The sequence below is a fragment of the Vespa crabro genome, chromosome 12, assembly GCF_910589235.1.
Source record: "Vespa crabro chromosome 12, iyVesCrab1.2, whole genome shotgun sequence".
In the NCBI taxonomy this organism is placed as follows: Eukaryota; Metazoa; Arthropoda; class Insecta; order Hymenoptera; family Vespidae; genus Vespa; species Vespa crabro.
In genome coordinates, this window is record NC_060966.1 from 2,929,761 (window position 1) to 2,950,007 (window position 20,247).

The following is a 20,247-nucleotide window of genomic DNA, read 5'->3' on the forward strand; positions in this document are numbered from 1 at the left end:
ATACTTCACTTTACATACTTTACTTATTTTATTCGTCTAGACATACATATAATACATTTATTTGTATGTACAAATAAAGAAGCAAAAATTTTTACTGTTCAATTTTCTAAAATTTAATATTTTTTTTATATATATATATACATATATATATATATATATATTTATGTATTAATAAACAATGTAGAAAATATACTTCACCTGGCGCAGTTAACAAACCATTGCCCACGAAAGGTTTAAATTTTTCATATTCTTCGCTCTTATCAGTAATATTTGGACTATTGAGTACAGTTATCCGATAAAAAATAAAAATATAAAATAAAACGATTATATAATTATTAAAAATTATTAAAATTACGTTAATATATCTTACTTTGATATATTCGGGATTGTCTACGATTACAAATAATTTCGTTCCTGGCTATATACACCACTTGATGACGAGCGGAATCTACTCCCAGCAAGACCTGAAGAATCTAAGGGATCACAACATGTTCCCAGCAAAATGACCTAGTCTTCTAAATACAATAGTGAGAGGAGCAACTGGACACCATATTCCACCAAACACCATTTCATTCTACAATCTACTAGGAGAAGATGATCTCACTAAAATAACCGAGAACATCCTCTCAAAATTGTGGCAAGGATTTTTCGTGTTCCGATCAGCTAGTGCCGGTGTTATTGGACTATTTATAATAATGGCATAAAAATGGCATTATGGCATTAAAATTTGTATTGATCCAGTTATCCGAGGATACGTGTCCCACTCAGTGCATGGTTGGAATTTACACCTGCTAGGTGCAATCTGGAGTTCATTGATACATCTGCTTTTACACTTGGGACGACAACGACCACCGAGGAGCCACAAGAACAAGATCAGGAACGACAACAAAACCAGTAAGTTTTTAAGTAAGTGTCGAATATGAACAACCAATGCTAGCAGAAGGAAGCGATGCGACTCCGACTCCCACCGCAAGGATATCGGTAAAATACCCTATTTTTGAGAAAATAATTGCAATATGCGGTACTAAGTCACTGAAGTACCGAACTCAGAGCGATTTATTTAAGGGGGCAAGTGTCACGTCTTCCTGTGTAGGTCAACCAGAAACTATGAAAGACACTTTAAAGAAGAGAAACCCTTATAGGCATGAATACGTGTGCTTGTAGAGCGATACTATTTTTCATTTGTTTCTCCTCTATCTTTCCCATAAGAATAATCATTTGCAGTTTATAGTTAATAAATAATTATAGAACTATCTATATGACACGTAGTAAAGAAATACAAGAAAACAAAGGAGGACCTAAAGTACGTGCAGGAATGCAAATGCGTCTTTCACCCTTGGTATCGGAGCGCGCCCAAGAGCCACACGTTCAGAGATAAAACTGACCAAGGAGGTACATGCAGAAACAGCGTAACGCATTTGCTTATAGTCCTTGACGACAGGAAAACGCAAGAGAATGACTCGTGCAAGGGGTGCGTGCGGGCAAGCCCGCAGCAGAAAACACTTCATCGACATGATTTTATAATCCGCAGTCGTCTAGATAAATTCATCGCAGCTGTTATCATCAGTTCGTTGCAGTCAGTCGTTATGATCACTTGGTTGCAATCAGTCGCTAAGCGCTGTTCTTTATAATTAACAATTACGATACTTAAGACTTATAATCTTGTTATTCATTGTAAATTTCCATCACCGATTTTATACCAAATAAATCAATTCGTAAAAGAGAAGAGAAGGATATCGAATTCCGAGCATCGCTTCGGCCTATTATTCCTCAGTTATCGCTAACAAGAGGGAAACAATTCAAGGGTCAGTATTAGGGACCTTCGAAAGAAATATAGAAGCGAGAAATGATATTCGGAGCCTCTCTCATCATTTCATCGAATAACTAAGTTAAAGAAAATCTTTCATGGCGCAATTTAACTGCCCAATTGTGAAGGAAAAAGAGGAAAAAAGATCCTCGCTCCCATGTAAGATTCCGAATGGATTGACCGAAAAAGGGCCGCTTGATTAGGTTAGTATAATTGTGAGGCTGCAGGTACTTTTTTTTTTTGTTTCAGGAGGAAAAACCTTCATAGGCCCCCCGAGTACGGTACTCAGGGGAGTGTCGGATTCAACCCATCTGAGGATACTCCCAGGTTCGGATCGCCTACCGACTAAAAAACCTCTCGATTCCTATTATTAACACGCTGAGGAGAGAGGGGGTGGGCGGGATCACGCATATGCGTATTACAAATTCACCCAGTAACCCTCCTCGGTGAGCCAGGCCAGTATTCGCCTTGCTCTCATTCATTCATCCATCTACACCCATACTACTACATTCGACAGGGGCCCATGAGCCACCGGAGACCCAATTACTCCCTAACTATGTACATATTGGCCCGATCTTCACCCCATGGTGTTCTGACCAGGCTCATTCACGTTCGCATACATACACTTACATCTAGATGGAAGCGACGCTTGGGCCAGGCGCCGCCTGAGCCGCTCGGAGCCTTGCCCGAGGTGGCCGCACTGGAGCTACTCTCCTATGCGCTCTGTCGTTCGCACTCCCGTCAACGTACACCCTCGCACGCTCACTCACACATCCTTCTCGCGTTCGTTCTCTGCGCCTCTCAGCGTCCTCTTTCGCACGCATAACCCGTCCAGCGAAGGTCCGAAAGGCCGCCCATCCTTCCGGGACAGTCAGGGAGACCCTGACAATCACGGGAAGGGCTAGCTGCCCTCCTCCCATCGCGTTGATCAGTTCATTCCTGGCATCCGTCCACGCCGGGCAGTCGATCAGGGTGTGCTTCGCAGTATCCTCGCTCCCCCCGCAGTGGAAACAACTTGGGGAGGGAATCTTCTTTATCCTATATAAGTACGCCGAGAAACAGCCATGGCCGGTCATCAGCTGCGTGGTGTGAAATGTCGTTCCGATAAAGAACAGCCTCCCAATCCACTCAGCCAACCGTTCGGCAATAGGCATCCGCGCGCGTTCTCCCGTTGCTGCTGGTGACCCCAGTAGCTCAAGTTCCTCAGCCTTCCATGCTTCTATTGCCCTCCTTCTGGCAAGAGCACCCAATACAGCCTTAATACGCGGGGGAACAGGTTTCTCCGCGTCTCTAACAGCCGTATACGTCTCCGCCAGTCGGGGTGCCAGATGATTGAGAGGAATAATCCCCGCAATCATCATAGTCGCGTGGAAGGAGACCGTCCTATAGGCACAACACACCCGGATCGCCACCTTCCTCTGGAGACTCCGAACAGTCCGCCCGATCCTCATGTCCTCCACAACAGCGCGGCACCACACCGGCGCCCCATAAAAGAGCACCGAGTGGATCACGCTACCGTTCAGGCGTCGCCTATTCTCCCCCGGTCCGTGAAGGTTCAGAAGAAGCCTCCTAGGGTCCGGAGAATACCCTCCGCTTTATGGATTAGGGCCTCGAAGTGGGGCCTAAACACCATTCTCGAGTCTATCAGTATATCCAGGTATTTAACGCTGGTCCTTATGTCTACACAAACCCCTCTAAGGCAAATCTTAGGGGGCGGGACATTTCTGCGTCTGCAGAGGGCAGAGGCAGGGAAGGCCATGGCCTCCGTCTTTTGCGGTGCCACTTTAAGACCCAATCCCTCGATTTCCTTAACCAAAGCGTCCAGATCCCGCTCGGCATTCATGAGGCTGCAGGTACTTCGGTAACTATACAACCATTTAAGACCTAACTGATGACGTCACAATAAAAATAAGTAGCATTACCTGATATCGATACAACAGAAGTTTACTCTAACAAAGGTTGTTGAGAATATTACATTTAGTAAAATATAGTAAATTACTTGAATTGAAATTTTGATAACATATCCGTCGAATGTACGACTGAGGATATACAAACAGAAATTATCTATCTGCGGTCGGTAACATTTTCAATGATGTTATCTAATTTACAGTTTCATTAAAAAATTAAAATTATTTCGATTAATCTGAGATTACACTTTTCTTTATTATCTCGGTTATTTGTAATTAAAATGAAAAGATAGCGTTCATCGTTATGGAATTATTACTTTCCCTTTTCTTAAATATTATATATATTTAACCCAATTTTTTGTGGAAATTCTTACGTCAGTATTTCCATTCCTTTTTAATTATACAATTATCCAAGTTTCTTTCTTCAAATAATTCGATGTTTAAATGGCTCCCCTAAATCATTAACGGTTTTTTAACGACGTAAAGTAATTTTTCATTGTATCAAGATTCAATGAAGATATTAGACGTTTCGATACTTCCATCACTTACAGCGCAGATAAATAAGCTCATACAATAATACTTTACTTAATGCTTTTCTATTCTTCAAGATTGTATCATAAAAAAAATTCTAATTACGTTAATAACTCTCCAATTCGAACGTCCGATCATTCTTCATCGTCTTGGAAGTCATACTAACCGGATTTTTAGAAAAATTAAATTTAAAAAATGAATAATATATCACTTCTGACCACAGTTTTAAAAACTGCCTCTACTTTATAGATTATGTTAATGCACTCATTATGGCCATATAGAAAAAAAAGTAGACGAAAAACATGAAAAGTAAAAGACAAGAAAATAAATTTTGCAAAAGTTGCAAAATATTGTAGAAAGAAATTTGAAAAAAATTTCGTTGCTACTATTTATGAATATTCAATAATGCGCGCCTGCATGCGTTCTCTTTGTATGATTAATGTGCAATGTAGACGGAGAAAGAGACAACTTTGACGACAAGAAAAGATTCGATACTATCTAAAAATAGAATAAAGTGATAACTGAGATGAAATGAATATCATTCAAGAAATAATAAAGTCTTATTCCCACATATCTATTATTACTATCCCAACAAAATTTATCTCATATAAAAATAATTAAAAAAATAGTTTATGAACATTTTCGTCTGATTTGATTGACCAAAGTTCAATTTTAAAAGATGGGATTGATTTCTATACAGCAGTATATATACATATATATATATACATATATATATATATATATATATATATATATATATATATATATATATATATATATTGTAAATTCAAAATAAAACTAATGATATATTCTTTGATGGTATAGTTATTTTAATCTTTTCATCTATAAGATAGAGATATAGTTTAAACTATAAGGTGTGCCAAATTATTTCTAAAATGAAAACAAATATTTTTTATAAATAAACTTTTACTTTTCTGCCTTCAAAATCTCTCTCTCTCTCCTATATCAATGTTAGAATCATTGAATGATTTTTATTTGAGAATTATCTATTATTATATCTTATTATTTTTTTTAATACTGTTGACTAGTTTTTCTCTTGACAACAAATGTATTATACTGTTATAAAATTGTACAATTTTTTACACACGTTAGCTATTTAAAAAGTAACTTTAATATAATTATCAAATGTGAAAAATAGATAAGTACACTTTATCATTCTACTTTATCTTATAAAAATGAATTCCAACAATAATTCAATTTATGGAATGAGAAGAATGTTATCAAATTAAAGGAGTTGTTCAAATTATTCTCGACTATTTCATATGTATATTCTGGATGATATAGTTTTCATATTATATATTAACCATGGTATATAAATAAGTAGTAAAGAAGTAGAAATCAGAAATATAAAGAATTAGAAATAGTCTAATTTTGATTATTTTATTTTTCAAAAATTATTTACGGGGCTTTTCCACGTCCAAAGCCATCACGGAACTCTAAGTCATCTGTACCTGCACCAACATCGACTTTTTTATCGCCAGGTCCAGTAAGACCTCCTGGCCCAAGTCTGTAATCAGCACGGTCTTCTGTCAGTCTTGAAGCTTCGCTTCATGGATCTGCGGAAGGCCTGGGTCTTGAAATTTCTGACCTAACTTGTCTCTTGAGCTTAGATGGAAAAATCTCTGGTGGTAGATGCAAGAATCCACGTAAATATTCAATTCTCTCATTGGCCAAATACCAATAAAAATGTCGCCAAGCAAATTTCTCTTTGACATATCCTCTGGATTTGAGGGATTGGAGAAACATGAAAGAATTGTTATAAGAATGAAAGAACACACACAATGATAATTTATTCTAATATTAAATATTAAAGGTATAATTTACCTGCAATGCTTTAATAACTAATAAATTTGAAATTGTTTCTAACTCTGGATGCTTGGAAGCATGGTAATCCTTTTTCGCTACCATTACACCTTCTTTAAAAAGGTATTCGTATTTGGCTACACGATTGTTTTTTGGCATCAACATCCTGATAATGATAAAAATGTATTGTATATATCTTATGTTATTACTGATAATTTGAATTATTAAATACTGTATAATATCAATGATACATAATCTTACTAATTTGTTACTTTTGAGGCACTAGCAAATAGAAATATTAGATTAACAAACATATCTCATAGGCAATAAAAAAAATTGATAAAATTATATGTGTAAAATAAACCAGACATAAAAAGATATCTGTCTTTTATTCAATTTAATAAAATCTTAATTTCTCATATTATATAACATCAACAATTTATTACATGTTTAACGCAACATTATATGAAATAATGTATTTGTAATAACCTATGTAACTCATAACAAGTACTTGATACACCTTGAAACTTAAATTGATTCGTAAAATTTTAATAAAATGGTAATGATGGATATAATGTAAAACGTACTCGACGTTCCTCTGTAGATCTTCTTTAATCTTATTTAATTTCTTATGGAATACTTGATGAAAACAACTATCTTATTCGAGAACACGAGGGAAAAGATGGAAGAATTCACTTCTTGCAGCCCCGCTACTTACGGTTCGTAGAGGTATGATTTTTTTCTTTAATTGGTACTAATAATGATTGGCCACGCCATTAGAAGCGACTCGTACGCCAAGTTTCTTTTCTCTACCTTACGGTAATTTTGATTGGTCATATTAATTATTGTTGGGCAAGCGATCGATCAATACGGCAATAAACAAAAATGTAAAGTATATTTTATGATTGTATCCGAACACAATGATTTAAATTCATTATCAGGTAAGATTGTTTTTTGTCTCATACATATATTACAATATGCTACAAAGTAAATATTACAGTACTTCTTAATCCTTCGCACTATTATTTTATATGCATTTATATTATATACAATTCTATATCTATTAATACTTATTACTACCATTATTCATAGCAAAACATGTTTCAAATAAAGGCTACTTAGAGAATGCCATATTCAGATATAATTATTTGTTTATTATAAATTTAATATCATTTCACATGATATTACAATTAATATCATGTGAAAATTAATTTTACTTTTTGAAGTGAAACTTCTTAGGACACTTTAGTGCAAGTTGATTAAACAGAAATTAGAATGAAACGAAAACTGAAACAGGGAGAGAGATCCTACTATTCAGTATACTAATGTAATGTTTTGGTAAAAATTTCTGAGATTGCTAAGAACTAAAAAATTTCAAACGCAATATTCGTAACACATACGCATATCTCTCTTTTTCCTACTAGGCTGTTTATCACTTTTCGCTCAAAGAGTAAAGCGGCTGGTATAGGTAAAATATAAACTACAGGGAACAGTGTCACCAACATACGCCTATCGTATCGGTAATGTAAAAATTTTTGTAAGTTGTATTTATTTCACGCGACATAACAATCGGTTTTGTATAAATTAGATTAAGTAGTTTAGTAGACTGTAAACTCACTTTTCAATCTCTCATATGTATGAGATTATGATGCTAGAATGCGTTTCCCAATAATCTGTGCTTGATAGGACAGCGGTACGGAAATGTTTCGCAACAAATACGGAGAATAATAAATGTAATTACTGCATACAATAATTAGTATATAAATTTGTGATAAAAGCAAGATTTTATAAAGTGTTTTGTTAAAAATAATTAGAGAATAAAACCTCGTATATAATATGGAAATGAGTTCGTATTTTGATCCTTATACAACTATATAATATATAAGAATATGTTCACTAATTATTATTTCTTTTAAATATTCGAAAAGGATTAAACATATCTATCGATGGGCGGTCATGTGTCGAAATTATCAAGGATACGATTTGATGAGAGTTAGTGCGTAAAATGACCACGTAAAATGACAGATTTCTACTTCTGTTGTTATCGTAAATTACCTTCATCATATGTGTCATGATGTCTTTAATGTAGGTATATTCTTCTATTTATTATATTCTTTTTTTAATTATTATTATGGTAATAGAAGTAGTAATTGAAATAATATAAAGTGAATTCCCGCAGAGGAAACCATAACGAAATAACGCTGTAAAAAAATGCCGCAAATAACGTGGAACAGAACTTGTGTTTTGATCTTCAATAAAAATAATATATAATATATACGTTTACTAATATATGGTATATATGTTCATTAATTTTGAAAAAATAACCGACAAATGTATATACTTTATATCTATATATAATCGAACAAACTTATACTGCTGCTGTATCACAGATCGCCGCGAAAATCTCGCCAGACATTAGTGGAATAAATAGATATAAGAGATTGAATAGTTATACTTTACTACATTATCAAATAAGAAATAGGAGATAAAGAGTCTAACGAAACTAATGAAGTAAATTAGTTCATTAATTTCGTTAGACCCGAACATAAGATTTTCTCGAAATACTAATTTAAATGCATGCAAATGTGCTACACATTGCTTACAAAATCTCTATCTTTTTAATCTATAAAAATAATGAGGAACTACAAACATCACAGTAATAAATTTTTTCTTCGAAATATGTCGAAAACAGCATTTACGCCTAAATCATTAAGAAAGCCGGGATAATGAGTATGAGTGAAATATAGTATCGAAATAGACATGACCCTTATTAGGCCGTTACTACGTAAAATATAAATACAATCATTATAAGTATATTGTTTACGAAGCCATTTATTTGAGCAAAAACGAAAAAGGACATGTATTATCTCGTATCATACTGAAAGTATTTGATTTATATCAAGTGAAAAATTATTGCGTCTTACGTTCCTAATTACGGGAACGTGTTACGTTGCATTTCTCGTACCGCAGCCCGTGATAACGATCAAATTGCATTGTGGATACCATCATCAATGTTATAAACCCACTGGTCGCCATGAAAAATGGCAACTCAGAATTTTTCACCTTTCGAAACTACTGGGATAATGCAATATTTTTGATGGATCCTGAAGAATTCATGAGGACGATGCATGATAAAAGGCACCATGTGAATTTAAATTTATAACGATATATCTGAAGTATTGAGATGCGAAGGTTTCGGTTGACTTACTGTTTTTAGATTCAAATGTAGATATTGATTACTACGATAGTTCGTGTTGTCAAGAATATCTCTCTCTTTCTCTATTATTATTATTATTAATGTTTATTGGAAACAAACATTGAAATAAAATTCATTTTTCTGAAAAATTCTAAACTTTAATAAATTTAAAGTTATTATACTGAAAATTTTACCGATCACGGATACATAACCCTTTGGATATTATTGACTTACTCGATATAGTTCAAAGTAGAGAAGATCTGTACAATTAATAATTAATTTTCCTTAGTGAACTATTTAATCAATAATTAATTGATTTATTACTCTCCATTAATAACACGTGCATATTATTTACTTCTTTCATATATTTAATTAAAACGACTGCTCCACATGAACAATCATATATGAACAAAAATATATGGATTGAACAGCATTTCAGCCTATCGATCATTGGTGAATGTACGTTTGTACAAAAATATGAATTTTAATATGAATTATAATCTTCGTAATATATCGGTCAATTATATACGCCTGTCGAAATATATGTATATATATATATGTGTATATATGTGTATATATGTGTATATATGTGTATATATGTGTATATATGTGTGTATATATATATATATATATTGTATCATATATAAACGTATCTAAAATTTCTGAAACTATTTTAATAGTCATTTGCCTTTGTCTTCTATATTATCAAGAAACATTCGATTGGAGAGGATACATTTTGATAAGACATTATGATATTGTAATCCTAACGTAGAGCATCAAAAGGTGATGATTCGACATAATATTTGGCGATCTATTATTATTTTCAATTATTATTTTATTAATATACTATTATTATTTTATATATTATGCGTTTTAAATGCTAGTTTTAACAAAGTGAATAAAATGAACAAAATCAACAATATTATGTAGTAAGATTTACATTTGAACTTTTGTTTATTTATGTACCCATTTTTTGCCTCGTTTCATCTATACTTTTATATTTTAGTTTTTACTTTATCATTCGTATATTTATCCCAAAAATGCCAAAGCATTCGAAGAATATCTGTAAGGATGTAATTATAGTATAATGATAAAAAATTGCTACATTTACGTTTCGTAATTGTGTATCGGTAATTACCCTAGTAAAACTCTGTTATCTTCTTATTTTTAGCCTTAAATGTGTAAATTGACTGTGTAAAATGACAGTTTTTCTTGAACTATCCGTGAAGACGATAAGAATTTGGACGGACAGAAAACGAATGATCCTGATTGATCATTGTGTATCAGGATAGACTGTCCGAAATGGTTAAATTCGATTGTATCTAAGCGGCACGAAATTGAATAATCACCGTACTGCTGTATAGAAATGGACCATTAATCTCAACTTTTAAAATTGATTTTCGTTTATTCAAATTAGATGGAAACGTTCATAAACTATTTTTTTAATTATTATTAAATGAGATAAATTTTGTTGAGATAGTTATAATAAATATGTGGGAATAAGACTTTATTATTTCTTTAATGATATTCATTTCTTCTCAGTTATCGGTTTATTCTATTTTCAGATAGTATCGAATCATTTTTTGTCGTCAAGGTTCTCTCTTTCTCTTACTAATCATACAAAGAGAACGCACGCAAGCGCGCATTAGTGAATATTCATAAATATGAGCAACGAGTAAAATTTCTTTCTACAATATTTTGCAATTTTTGCAAAATTTATTTTCTTGCTTTTATTTTGCATGTCCGTCATTTACCTTTTATTCTATATGACCATAACGGGTGCATTACATAATCAATAGAGTAGAGGCAATTTTTGAATTTCTGTCGCCAGGATTGTTATATTAAACGTTTTTCAAATTTTTTTTTCTAAAAATCCGGTTGCTTTGTTCTGCGAAACGAAGAAAAATAATCGGACGATCAAATTGGACTGATGTTAGCGTAATATTAGAAATTTTTTATCATACATTCTGGATGAATAGAAAAGCATTAAGTAAGATATTATGGTATGAACTTACACATCTGCGCTGTAAGTGATGAAAGTATCGAGACGTCTAATTTTTTCTTGAACACATTACAAAAATGTCTTTATATCGTAGAAAATCTGTTAATGATTAAGGGAGTCAAATTGCCATATAAACATTGAATTATTTGAAGAAAGGAATAAGGATAAGAGAATCATTAAAACGGAATGAAAAGAAAAATTGTCGTGAAAATTTCTACAAAACATTGCATTAAATATCTGTAATATTTAAGAAAATGGAAAGTAATTATTCCATAACGATGAATGCTACGTTTCCATTTTAATTACAAATAATTGAGATAATAAAGGAAATTGTAATCTCAAATTACATTTTTACTGAAATAAACGAGATTGTTAACCATCGATTTTATATCGCTATTAGAAAACTATTCTTCCTAACTGATTGCCAATGAACGTCGAAATAATTTTAATTCTTTAGGAAAACTGTAAATTAAATAACAGCTGAAAATTTTATCGACCGCAGATAATTTTTGTTTGTATATCGACAGACAATATTCGACAAATATATTACCAAAATTTCAATTCAAAGAATTGATTATACTTTTCCAAATTTAGTATTTTCAACAACCGTTAATAGGATAGACTCCTATTGTATCGATGATAGGAAATGAAATTTTTTTATATTAATGTACCGTTAAATTGTGTTGATTTAACCATTATCTAATAACGAATACTTGATGTTCTTTGCTTTTATTTCCTACGATAAAGGGCTACTGTGATTGTACACGTGGAATTTTTTATGGTAAATATAACAATACATATCGGCTAATTTAAAAAGATTTAAATAATAAATACGACATGTTATATATAGCAATCATATATGTAGAATGTTACATATAACGATAATCACTTCCTTGTAATATCTTCAGTATGAAGAAAATTATTATATATCCATAATTCTTTCAACGAGATCAGTCGTCAAACAAAAAAAACAGTCGCATTCTAAGCTGTTGATCAAATACTTTACTAGTAAATCAGGAACCATGGTTAATTGTTGTAACCAGAAGTGAAATTACATAAATCTATGTTAAAGGTTGCTTCGACATCGTCCCAGAGTGTTAGGCTACCTGAAATATGTGAATTCACACTTGATCCGATAGCTTCGCATTTGTTTTGCGTCGCATTTGTTTTTTAACATCTTTCGGTTCGTCTGCTAGAACGAACGAAATATAATAATCTTATTTTTCATCAAAAATATTTTGTCGGCATGAATATTGATGTATATCAATGTATACCATTACATTATATAACATATAAATTGGACTAAGTTAAACAAGATAGATTAGTTTTCTTGTCTGTAAACTCTGATTTTCGAAAGAGATAAAGAATCAGAAAGAATGCAAACATTTATTATGACGTCATCACAAGTCAAGTTTCTTCGTGCAATGAACGCTAGGCTCGTAATTAAAGGTTCCGGAAAGGAGAGAAAAATCAATTGTAAATACATTTTATTTTTGAAATTTCTGGAATATTCTTTCAAATAATCTATAGGAGTATGTAATTACCTATGCAATTTCTTCGACCGTAACTAAATGGAAAGAAATACGTAGAACAATTCTTTTCCGGTAGGAACCTACCGGGATCGAATACTAATGGCCATGGCCAATATTTCGCGCTACTATGTAGTTTATAAATGGGAAATATTGCTGAACATCCTTTCGGTTTAGTCCAATTTTTAGTAATATAATTAATAATATAATTCATATAATTAATAAATAAATTTTATTACTATATAATACGTTCATAATATTATTAATGAAATATAAAACATAAAACAATGAAATGATATATAACAAATTATTTTGTATGCAAATGTACCTATTATATCTTACGTCACTTCCCGTGCGAGGACTAGAACTGCAGGAAATAGACGTAACGTTTCCTTGATCACAAGTTCCGAAAGTTTTTTTTTCTAATTATTTTTAATATCATTATATATTTTTATTCGAAAATACTTTTAATATCATTATATGTCAAAGAAACGTTTGATTTAGTTTCCTATATACTTTGTCCTTTGTGATCGAAGATTTGGAAGACATGATAAGAAGTTAATATGAATATAATTTACGTCTGATACGTAATGACAAATTATTAAGAAAATATATTATACATGTACTTGAATTTTCGGAAATGTAGCAAGCATTAAAATTATAAAGCTAATGGTTGTGGCTGAAGTTTCGCTTTCCTGAAAGTAATATACAGTTTTCCTTAATTGTCATTAACAAAAAAAATTTTATTGCAACTAAATAATAAATACAGGTATAACTATTGTATTGATTTCATCGCGAATATCTTGCTCCGAATATTTTTCTCCTTCGTACGATGACTCGAATAAAGAATCTAGAAGTGTCTTCAGCTATTGTTCTTGAAAAATGAACAAAAATCTATCATTAATAAATGAAAAGATTGAAAACTAAATTTTATCAAGGGTATGTTGGTTATTTTTACCTAAATTTTTGGCTATCAATTCCCGATTAATATTACTTCTTAATAGAGATTCCCTTTTCTCTTAGATTATTTTTAGGAACGAAAAATAACAATATGTACAGAACAATATGTATAGAAAATGTTAAGAAGTAATGTGTTTGAAAAGAAGTAATGCAATTTAAAAAATATTTGCTTTAATGACACCTTATTTTTAAGTCCGTTGTATCCAGGTAAGTCAAACACACCTGAAATTTTTTTTTTCTAGCAATATTATAAAAAATTATATTCGGATGTAACCATACTTTAAAGATCCTTTGTGTTGCTATGTCCATTGCACTGAAAGAGCAAACGAAATATATTGTAAGAATATATAATACATTAAAAAATAAAAGTATCATTATTATTACCATTCTATTGATTTAGCTAATTTACAATCCGGATTTATCAGCGAATTTATTCGCAGCGTGACATCTTTCAATAAAAAGTTTAGCAATATTATAATAAATTCAAACAAATGTACATAAATTTTATAAACGTTTAAATGTTTCTAAATTAAAATACCGTATATTACATCCAATGAACAGCGGAAGACGTAATGGAAAGCGTCTAATTCTTCTCCATCTAAAGTTTCCAATTTTTCTATTAATACGATAGAATGTTAAACGAATATATCCATATGTGACTTTATATTTTTTATAAGGAACTTTGATTTAAAGCTTTCCAATGTGGATTCCATACTAACGTTAAAATCACATCAAAAGGAAAACAAGTATGCTTTAATTTACATATTTTACATATTATTTTAATTTAGATAGTTTATTTAATTTATTTGTTTATACATACATGTATATAAGAAAAAAGTAAAAGGGAAAAGAAATTGTACATATTAATATAATACATTCATCTGTATGTGTATATAAAGAAGCAAAAATATTTTCTTGTTCAATTTTATAAGATTTAATGTTACAAAAATGGATACATTTTATAATACATATTTAATATAATTATTTATGTAATATTAAATAATGTAGAAGATATGTATTTCACAGTAATATTTGGACCATTGAGTACATTATTTTGTACAATATACACGCCACAATAATTGATTATTCTTACCAAGATTTAGTATTTGGTTAAATACAGCTAGAATTGGGATTATAAATAAATATCGGATAAAATACTTAAATATAAAAAATTGATGATACAAATTTACCTGTCGTATCGCGAATAATCAAATGAGCATTTCCAATAATTGAAAATGCTTTTGGACCAAAGATTCCTTTGATCTTATTAATCACGTTTAATTTATTTAAAAAGTATTCTGCTATTCCATAGTATAGTCCAAATAAAATTGTTAGAATAATAATTAATATTATAGTGAAATACATGATGAATTGTATCAATAAGAATATATATAAGCAACTTAAATATAATGAAAATAATCTTATAATCGTAATAATAATTGTGAGATTTATAGATAATCTGATAGCATCGCACAACGATTTCTACTATACTTCTATTCTAACAGAAAGTGAGGATGGAAAAGAAAGCATAAAATACCAACTTTTATAAGTAATTAAATAATTATTCCCTATTACTTATATTATATAATAATATAGGTAATTATTCCCACTTAAATTCTTTTCTTTTTCAACAGTCTCGTAACAATTTCTTCTAAATTTTTTATATTAATCATTACAATGTTCTCTATATTAATCCCTATACTTTCAGTAATATGCATAATTCTTCTACTTGTGCCATTCGACTTGTCATTATTTACAGATTTTACTATATTACTAATACTTCTCACATATGAACTCACGTCTCACTAGGCACAGGCCTTAATAAACTAATTTCCTAAGGAGCTTCGGCTTTCGCGAGATCTCGTGCCTTTTCGGCCGTTACCTATCCGGGCAGTTCTTTTGGCTCGGGATCGGCACCAAATAGAGTGTCGAAGCGGCGTTGCAAGCACTCTCTTACCTCTTGGGAGAGTGATTCCAGACGATGCTAAAGCCTTATCTCCAAATAATTCAGAGTCCTAGGATCCAAGACTGGTAGGTTCAGCGGGGGAATTCGCCTTCTGGATGGCAGTAAAGGGATCAGGCGGTATGGTGGAAGGTTCTCTTTCTTCTCTTCCAAGGGCTCGACATCCAGTGCGTCATAGTAATTTTTCGTTTCGTGATAAGATTCCTTTAAAAAGCGACGCAATTGATACTGCCTACGATCACGACGTACTTTAGGCATAAAGGTAGGAAGACGCTCGCGGAAAGAGCGGTTAATTGATAGTAGAAAAGGAGGAAAGAGAATAAATCATCGTTCGTGCGGGGACTCCTCACCGAAACAACAAAGTTGCCCGTGTGGAAGATACTCACCGAGAGCAATGAGGATGGGTAAGTAGGTTAATAGGATTTTTGCCTGCACGGTGGAGGATGAACAAATTGCACTGTTGTGTTTGAATTAGTCGACTGCGTCGCGAATACTAGCTCCCGATTTAGAGATATGCGCGAGGAAGAGAGCCGCTACGAACACAACCGGGGTTACTGACTTGAGACGTTTTAAAAACAAAACTTTTATTTAAGAATAACTAAATGTAAATTTACTCGTGCAGATGTAAACTCTAAATTTAATAGATGCGCGTGATTCGTCTCGATTCTCGCTGGAGATGTATACTCATCAAAAAATCCGGAGCAATAATCATGGAGGAGCGTTGTGCAGTCGCTTGTATGTCCAGCCAATCAGCGTTCGGCGGCGCTCGATGCGTCCTCACTGGCCCACTGCTGTCCCAATCGGCGGTGGTATGGGGGATTCAAGTAAGTGGGGAGTACTGCAATCGCCGGGGCTCGAGGGGTGGGGCTTTGGTGAACCGCAAGTATGGACGGTCAGGCAAGGAAGACGACGGAGATTTCTGAGGCTGGATGTTTTCCTTGAATTGTCTAGACCATATGTTTTACAATAACTTAAATACTTCAGCATTTTTACAGAGAATTTAGAAAGTTCTCGAGTATTGTTTCGCTTCCTACGTGCGTAATTGTTTGGGACCGGACCGTCCCATGTACCTACGTATTAAGCGCAAGTTTTTAGAATTAATGTTTTTCCTTTAAGATTTATGTGCTCCGTGCGTTAAATACTCAGGTAAAACTGTCCCTTATGTTTACATTAGTTACAATATTTCGTGTACATATAATAAATCTAGCCTATGAATTATTATACTTACTAGAATGTATGCCCTTTGTCCTTAATATATGTTTGCAATGTCGGAATAAATGACATTATAAAGGTCGATCACCGTGTCTCACTTAAAATTAAATAATGTTTTAAATTTAATTTAATTTTTTACAGGTTTTCGTCGTGCGACGTAACAAATAGTATATATTGAATTTATCAGCTATGTTATATCCTTTATTCTTGCCCAAATTCTCGAAATCTGTACTGTCTATATCTTTCATATCCCTTGATTTTCCTCTAATTATTTCTTCCAGAGCTCTTCACATTTTCGTAAGGTTTTCTCTATTATTATCTATCATACTTTCGTAACATTTCTTTTTCTTTTCCCTAATTAACTTAACCACTGCATTTCTTTCTTATATCTCAATTATAACTAATGAATAAACTTGTCTTGTTAATGTATAAAGGATGTTATATTAGTTATTATATCCAACAAATGTATCATTAATATAACTAGGGTACACGAAATCACCGAGATTTTAGGTATATTTAGGTATATTATCAATGTACACGTGTATTTGTTATATTAAATCAGCAATCCTTTTTATACATACTGTTATTATTTCTCATACTTATAATAATATTATTATTATTCATATAAACAATTATTTTTAATATACAAGTTTATTACATTATATTTGTCATGAATAAATATAGCAAATTGTTACGTTCATAACAAACGATATATGTAATTATAAATTGAAGTAGAAATATATATTAAAGTATAAGAAATGAATGAAAAATTTATTGTATAAAAACTTTGTCGTTCTAATAAAGGACCAAATGAAGAACAGTTTATTCTAGGAAGAAGTTATAAATGTATATAATATATATTATTTTCTCTTCGTATATATAAATATTGATGATTATTGACCTAAATATATAATGCATGTGTTGATAGAATTAATAAAATGACATAAATTAGTTACCATGGATGCTTACAATTTATAATAAAACTTTACATGTGCGATTGATCATCACTCCGATTTTTGTAAGAAAGAGAAAGAACACGTAAGTTAGTAATATTATTAAAGCAGTGAACAGGAAAAAATTTATTATTATTTAATCCTGTTGTCTCCTCTTGTCATACGTAGAAATAGGTATTATAATTTATATATATAAATAACTTCTTTTATCTCACAGTTCCTGTCTCCCTCTAGATATATTTTTACTAAGATAGACATTTTAGAAAATGTATTCTTTCTTAATTTCCGTTAATAATTTGTCATTACTTATATAATGAAAATTATTATCAGATTAAGTATACGAGTAAAATATATTCAGATAAAAGTATACGAGCTGAACCAAATTTACAACCCGATCGATCTAAAACATGTTCCAATAACATATGATGATATTAGAAAGATGATTCTTTTGGAACTTATGATAAAGGAAAGGTTACGTCTTTTTCTCGCAAGCTCCGCCATCGTTCGGAAAATAACGCAAGGTATGAAGTGACACACATATAAAATCAACATATGAAATAATAGATTTTATATGTTTCATCCTTAATACAATATAATAATATATTATATAAAAATATTATTTATTTTGTACTTGAGCGGCACCGATACGGCGTCCGACTAATTTGAAGTATCAACTCGAGCGACACTGCTACGGTCTTTTGTAACTTGATCTGCTTATTAACGATGTGCGATAAGATATTTCTCTCGGAAATACTTTCGTGGTCTAGGCTTGGCTTTCATTTTTAGCCAAATCTTAGCTCAGTTTGGTTAGTCTCAGCATAGTGTTCGCTTGAAACAGTCTTGGCAGTGAATATAGCAATTGAAAAGTTCTTGAGCCCTTAAAATATGGATAAAGATCAGATCAGCTCAAGTACGGACGAAACTTAATTTTGCCGCTTTGGATGAAGAAATTACATTGATTCACGACGGATTACGCCACTAAACGAACGAATCCAGTGGAGAAGATAGTGAGGAAGTAAGAGGTGCGAGACGACGAAAAATTAGAATTATAGAGAGCAAAAGTGAAGTGGAACTGCGAAAGGTGAAAGGAGTTCAAAATGGGTACTTTGCAGAAAGTACGAAGAAGAACCGGATCAAGTTAAAAAAGACCGCAGCAGCGTCGCTCGAGTTGATACTTCAAATCAGCCGAGCGCCGTATCGGGTTAATTGCGACCAGTGATTCTATAACACTAATGCAGACATCTTGCATGCAAATCGATCGTTATCGCAGACCACAGTGCGATAAAAGTAAAGTTGAAAATAAAAGACCTTTTTAAATTCCTTGAGAATTCAATATATAACAACGGGTTGTTATCTCTATTCAAAGGGAACTCGGCTTGTGAGGACGTGAATAAAAACAGGCATAATTTTTGATTGATTTTGATTTTGATGAAGAGGGTTTCACGTCAAGGAGAAAAGTTTAATCTAGGATCTTGCTTTTTCAAATTTTTTAAAAAGCTTTTTATTTGTGAATAAAATATAATACAGTATCTAAATGCAATATATACATCATAGAGTATACAATAGACAATATGGGTTGTTTTTCCCAAAAAATGTAAAATAATCTTAATTAGTATCTTTATTCGAATATTAATTTTACAGGTTTTCCTGGTTTCAAGCTAAAGTTTGTTTCTATTACAATTTTTTTGATTGCTACTGATCGATTTATTTTAGATCGATAAATCTTCTTTGCGAAGTAACAATTAGTACTTTCATTTCCAGCGATGTCAATCTTTGATCTATAAAGTAGAATCAGAATTAAATACATTCTGTTCTATAACTTTTTGAGGTGTAATTTCAATAATCTGTAAAAATGTGCAATTACCTGTGTAATTTCTTTTTCCTTGATTGAATGCTAAGAAATTCCATCAATTATCTTCGATGATTTGAAATCCGTCTGGATCGAATGTTAACATTTCGGTTCAATATTTTTCGTTTCGCTCAACTTTGTAGATAAAAATACGGTTAAACTGCATTTTCGTATGATCTCCTCTGTAGATTTTTCTTAGAGAGTGTGCGTGAAAGAGAGAGAAAGAGAATGTAACATAAAATAACAAGTATAAGAATAACAAGTAACCATTTCTTTTTATTTAGTTCTACCAAGGCTTAAAATATAATAGATACAACACATAACCGATGTTCATGAGAAAACTATATGATGTGAATTATGATCTAATAATCGCGTATAAATATCCCCCTTTTGTCTCTTTTTCCTCCTTCACATTGTACAACCTTTCACTCTTTCTCTTTCTCTCTACCACATCGCCATCCTCACTATCTTCCTCTTTTTTCCTCTTGCTCCCACTCTATTCCATTCTTCGACC

At 32.0% G+C, this 20,247-nt stretch overlaps 1 protein-coding gene and 1 pseudogene across 1 annotated transcript; both read right to left on the bottom strand.

Annotated features, from left to right (window-relative positions):
* Nucleotides 1-5,664: 5,664 nt before the first annotated feature.
* On the bottom strand, nt 5,665-6,234 carry LOC124428324 (annotated as a pseudogene).
* Nucleotides 6,235-12,293: 6,059 nt separating this feature from the next.
* LOC124428369 (cytochrome P450 4C1-like) lies at nt 12,294-15,506 on the bottom strand. The gene is made up of 11 exons (XM_046972314.1): nt 15,459-15,506; nt 14,947-15,019; nt 14,850-14,876; nt 14,295-14,372; nt 14,141-14,204; nt 13,979-14,069; nt 13,564-13,662; nt 13,417-13,491; nt 13,139-13,218; nt 12,812-12,924; nt 12,294-12,373 (listed from the first exon to the last, which is right to left on the bottom strand). The coding sequence occupies exons 1-11, from the start codon at nt 15,504-15,506 to the stop codon at nt 12,294-12,296; spliced, it is 828 nt and encodes a 275-aa protein (XP_046828270.1).
* Between the last annotated feature and the right edge of the window lie 4,741 nt (nt 15,507-20,247).

What these genes read in the sequence shown, in the direction of transcription:
- LOC124428369 (XM_046972314.1), bottom strand. Translation starts at nt 15,506, where the DNA reads ATGACAAGTCGAATGGCACAAGTAGAAGAATTATGCATATTACTGAAA. An exon ending in CTAGAAAAAAAAAATTTCAG is followed by an intron (nt 13,663 to 13,978) that starts GTGTGTTTGACT and finishes CAAGAACAATAG; the next exon opens with CTGAAGACACTTCTAGATTC. An exon ending in TTCCGAAAATTCAAGTACAT is followed by an intron (nt 13,219 to 13,416) that starts GTATAATATATT and finishes AAAAATAATTAG; the next exon opens with AAAAAAAAACTTTCGGAACT.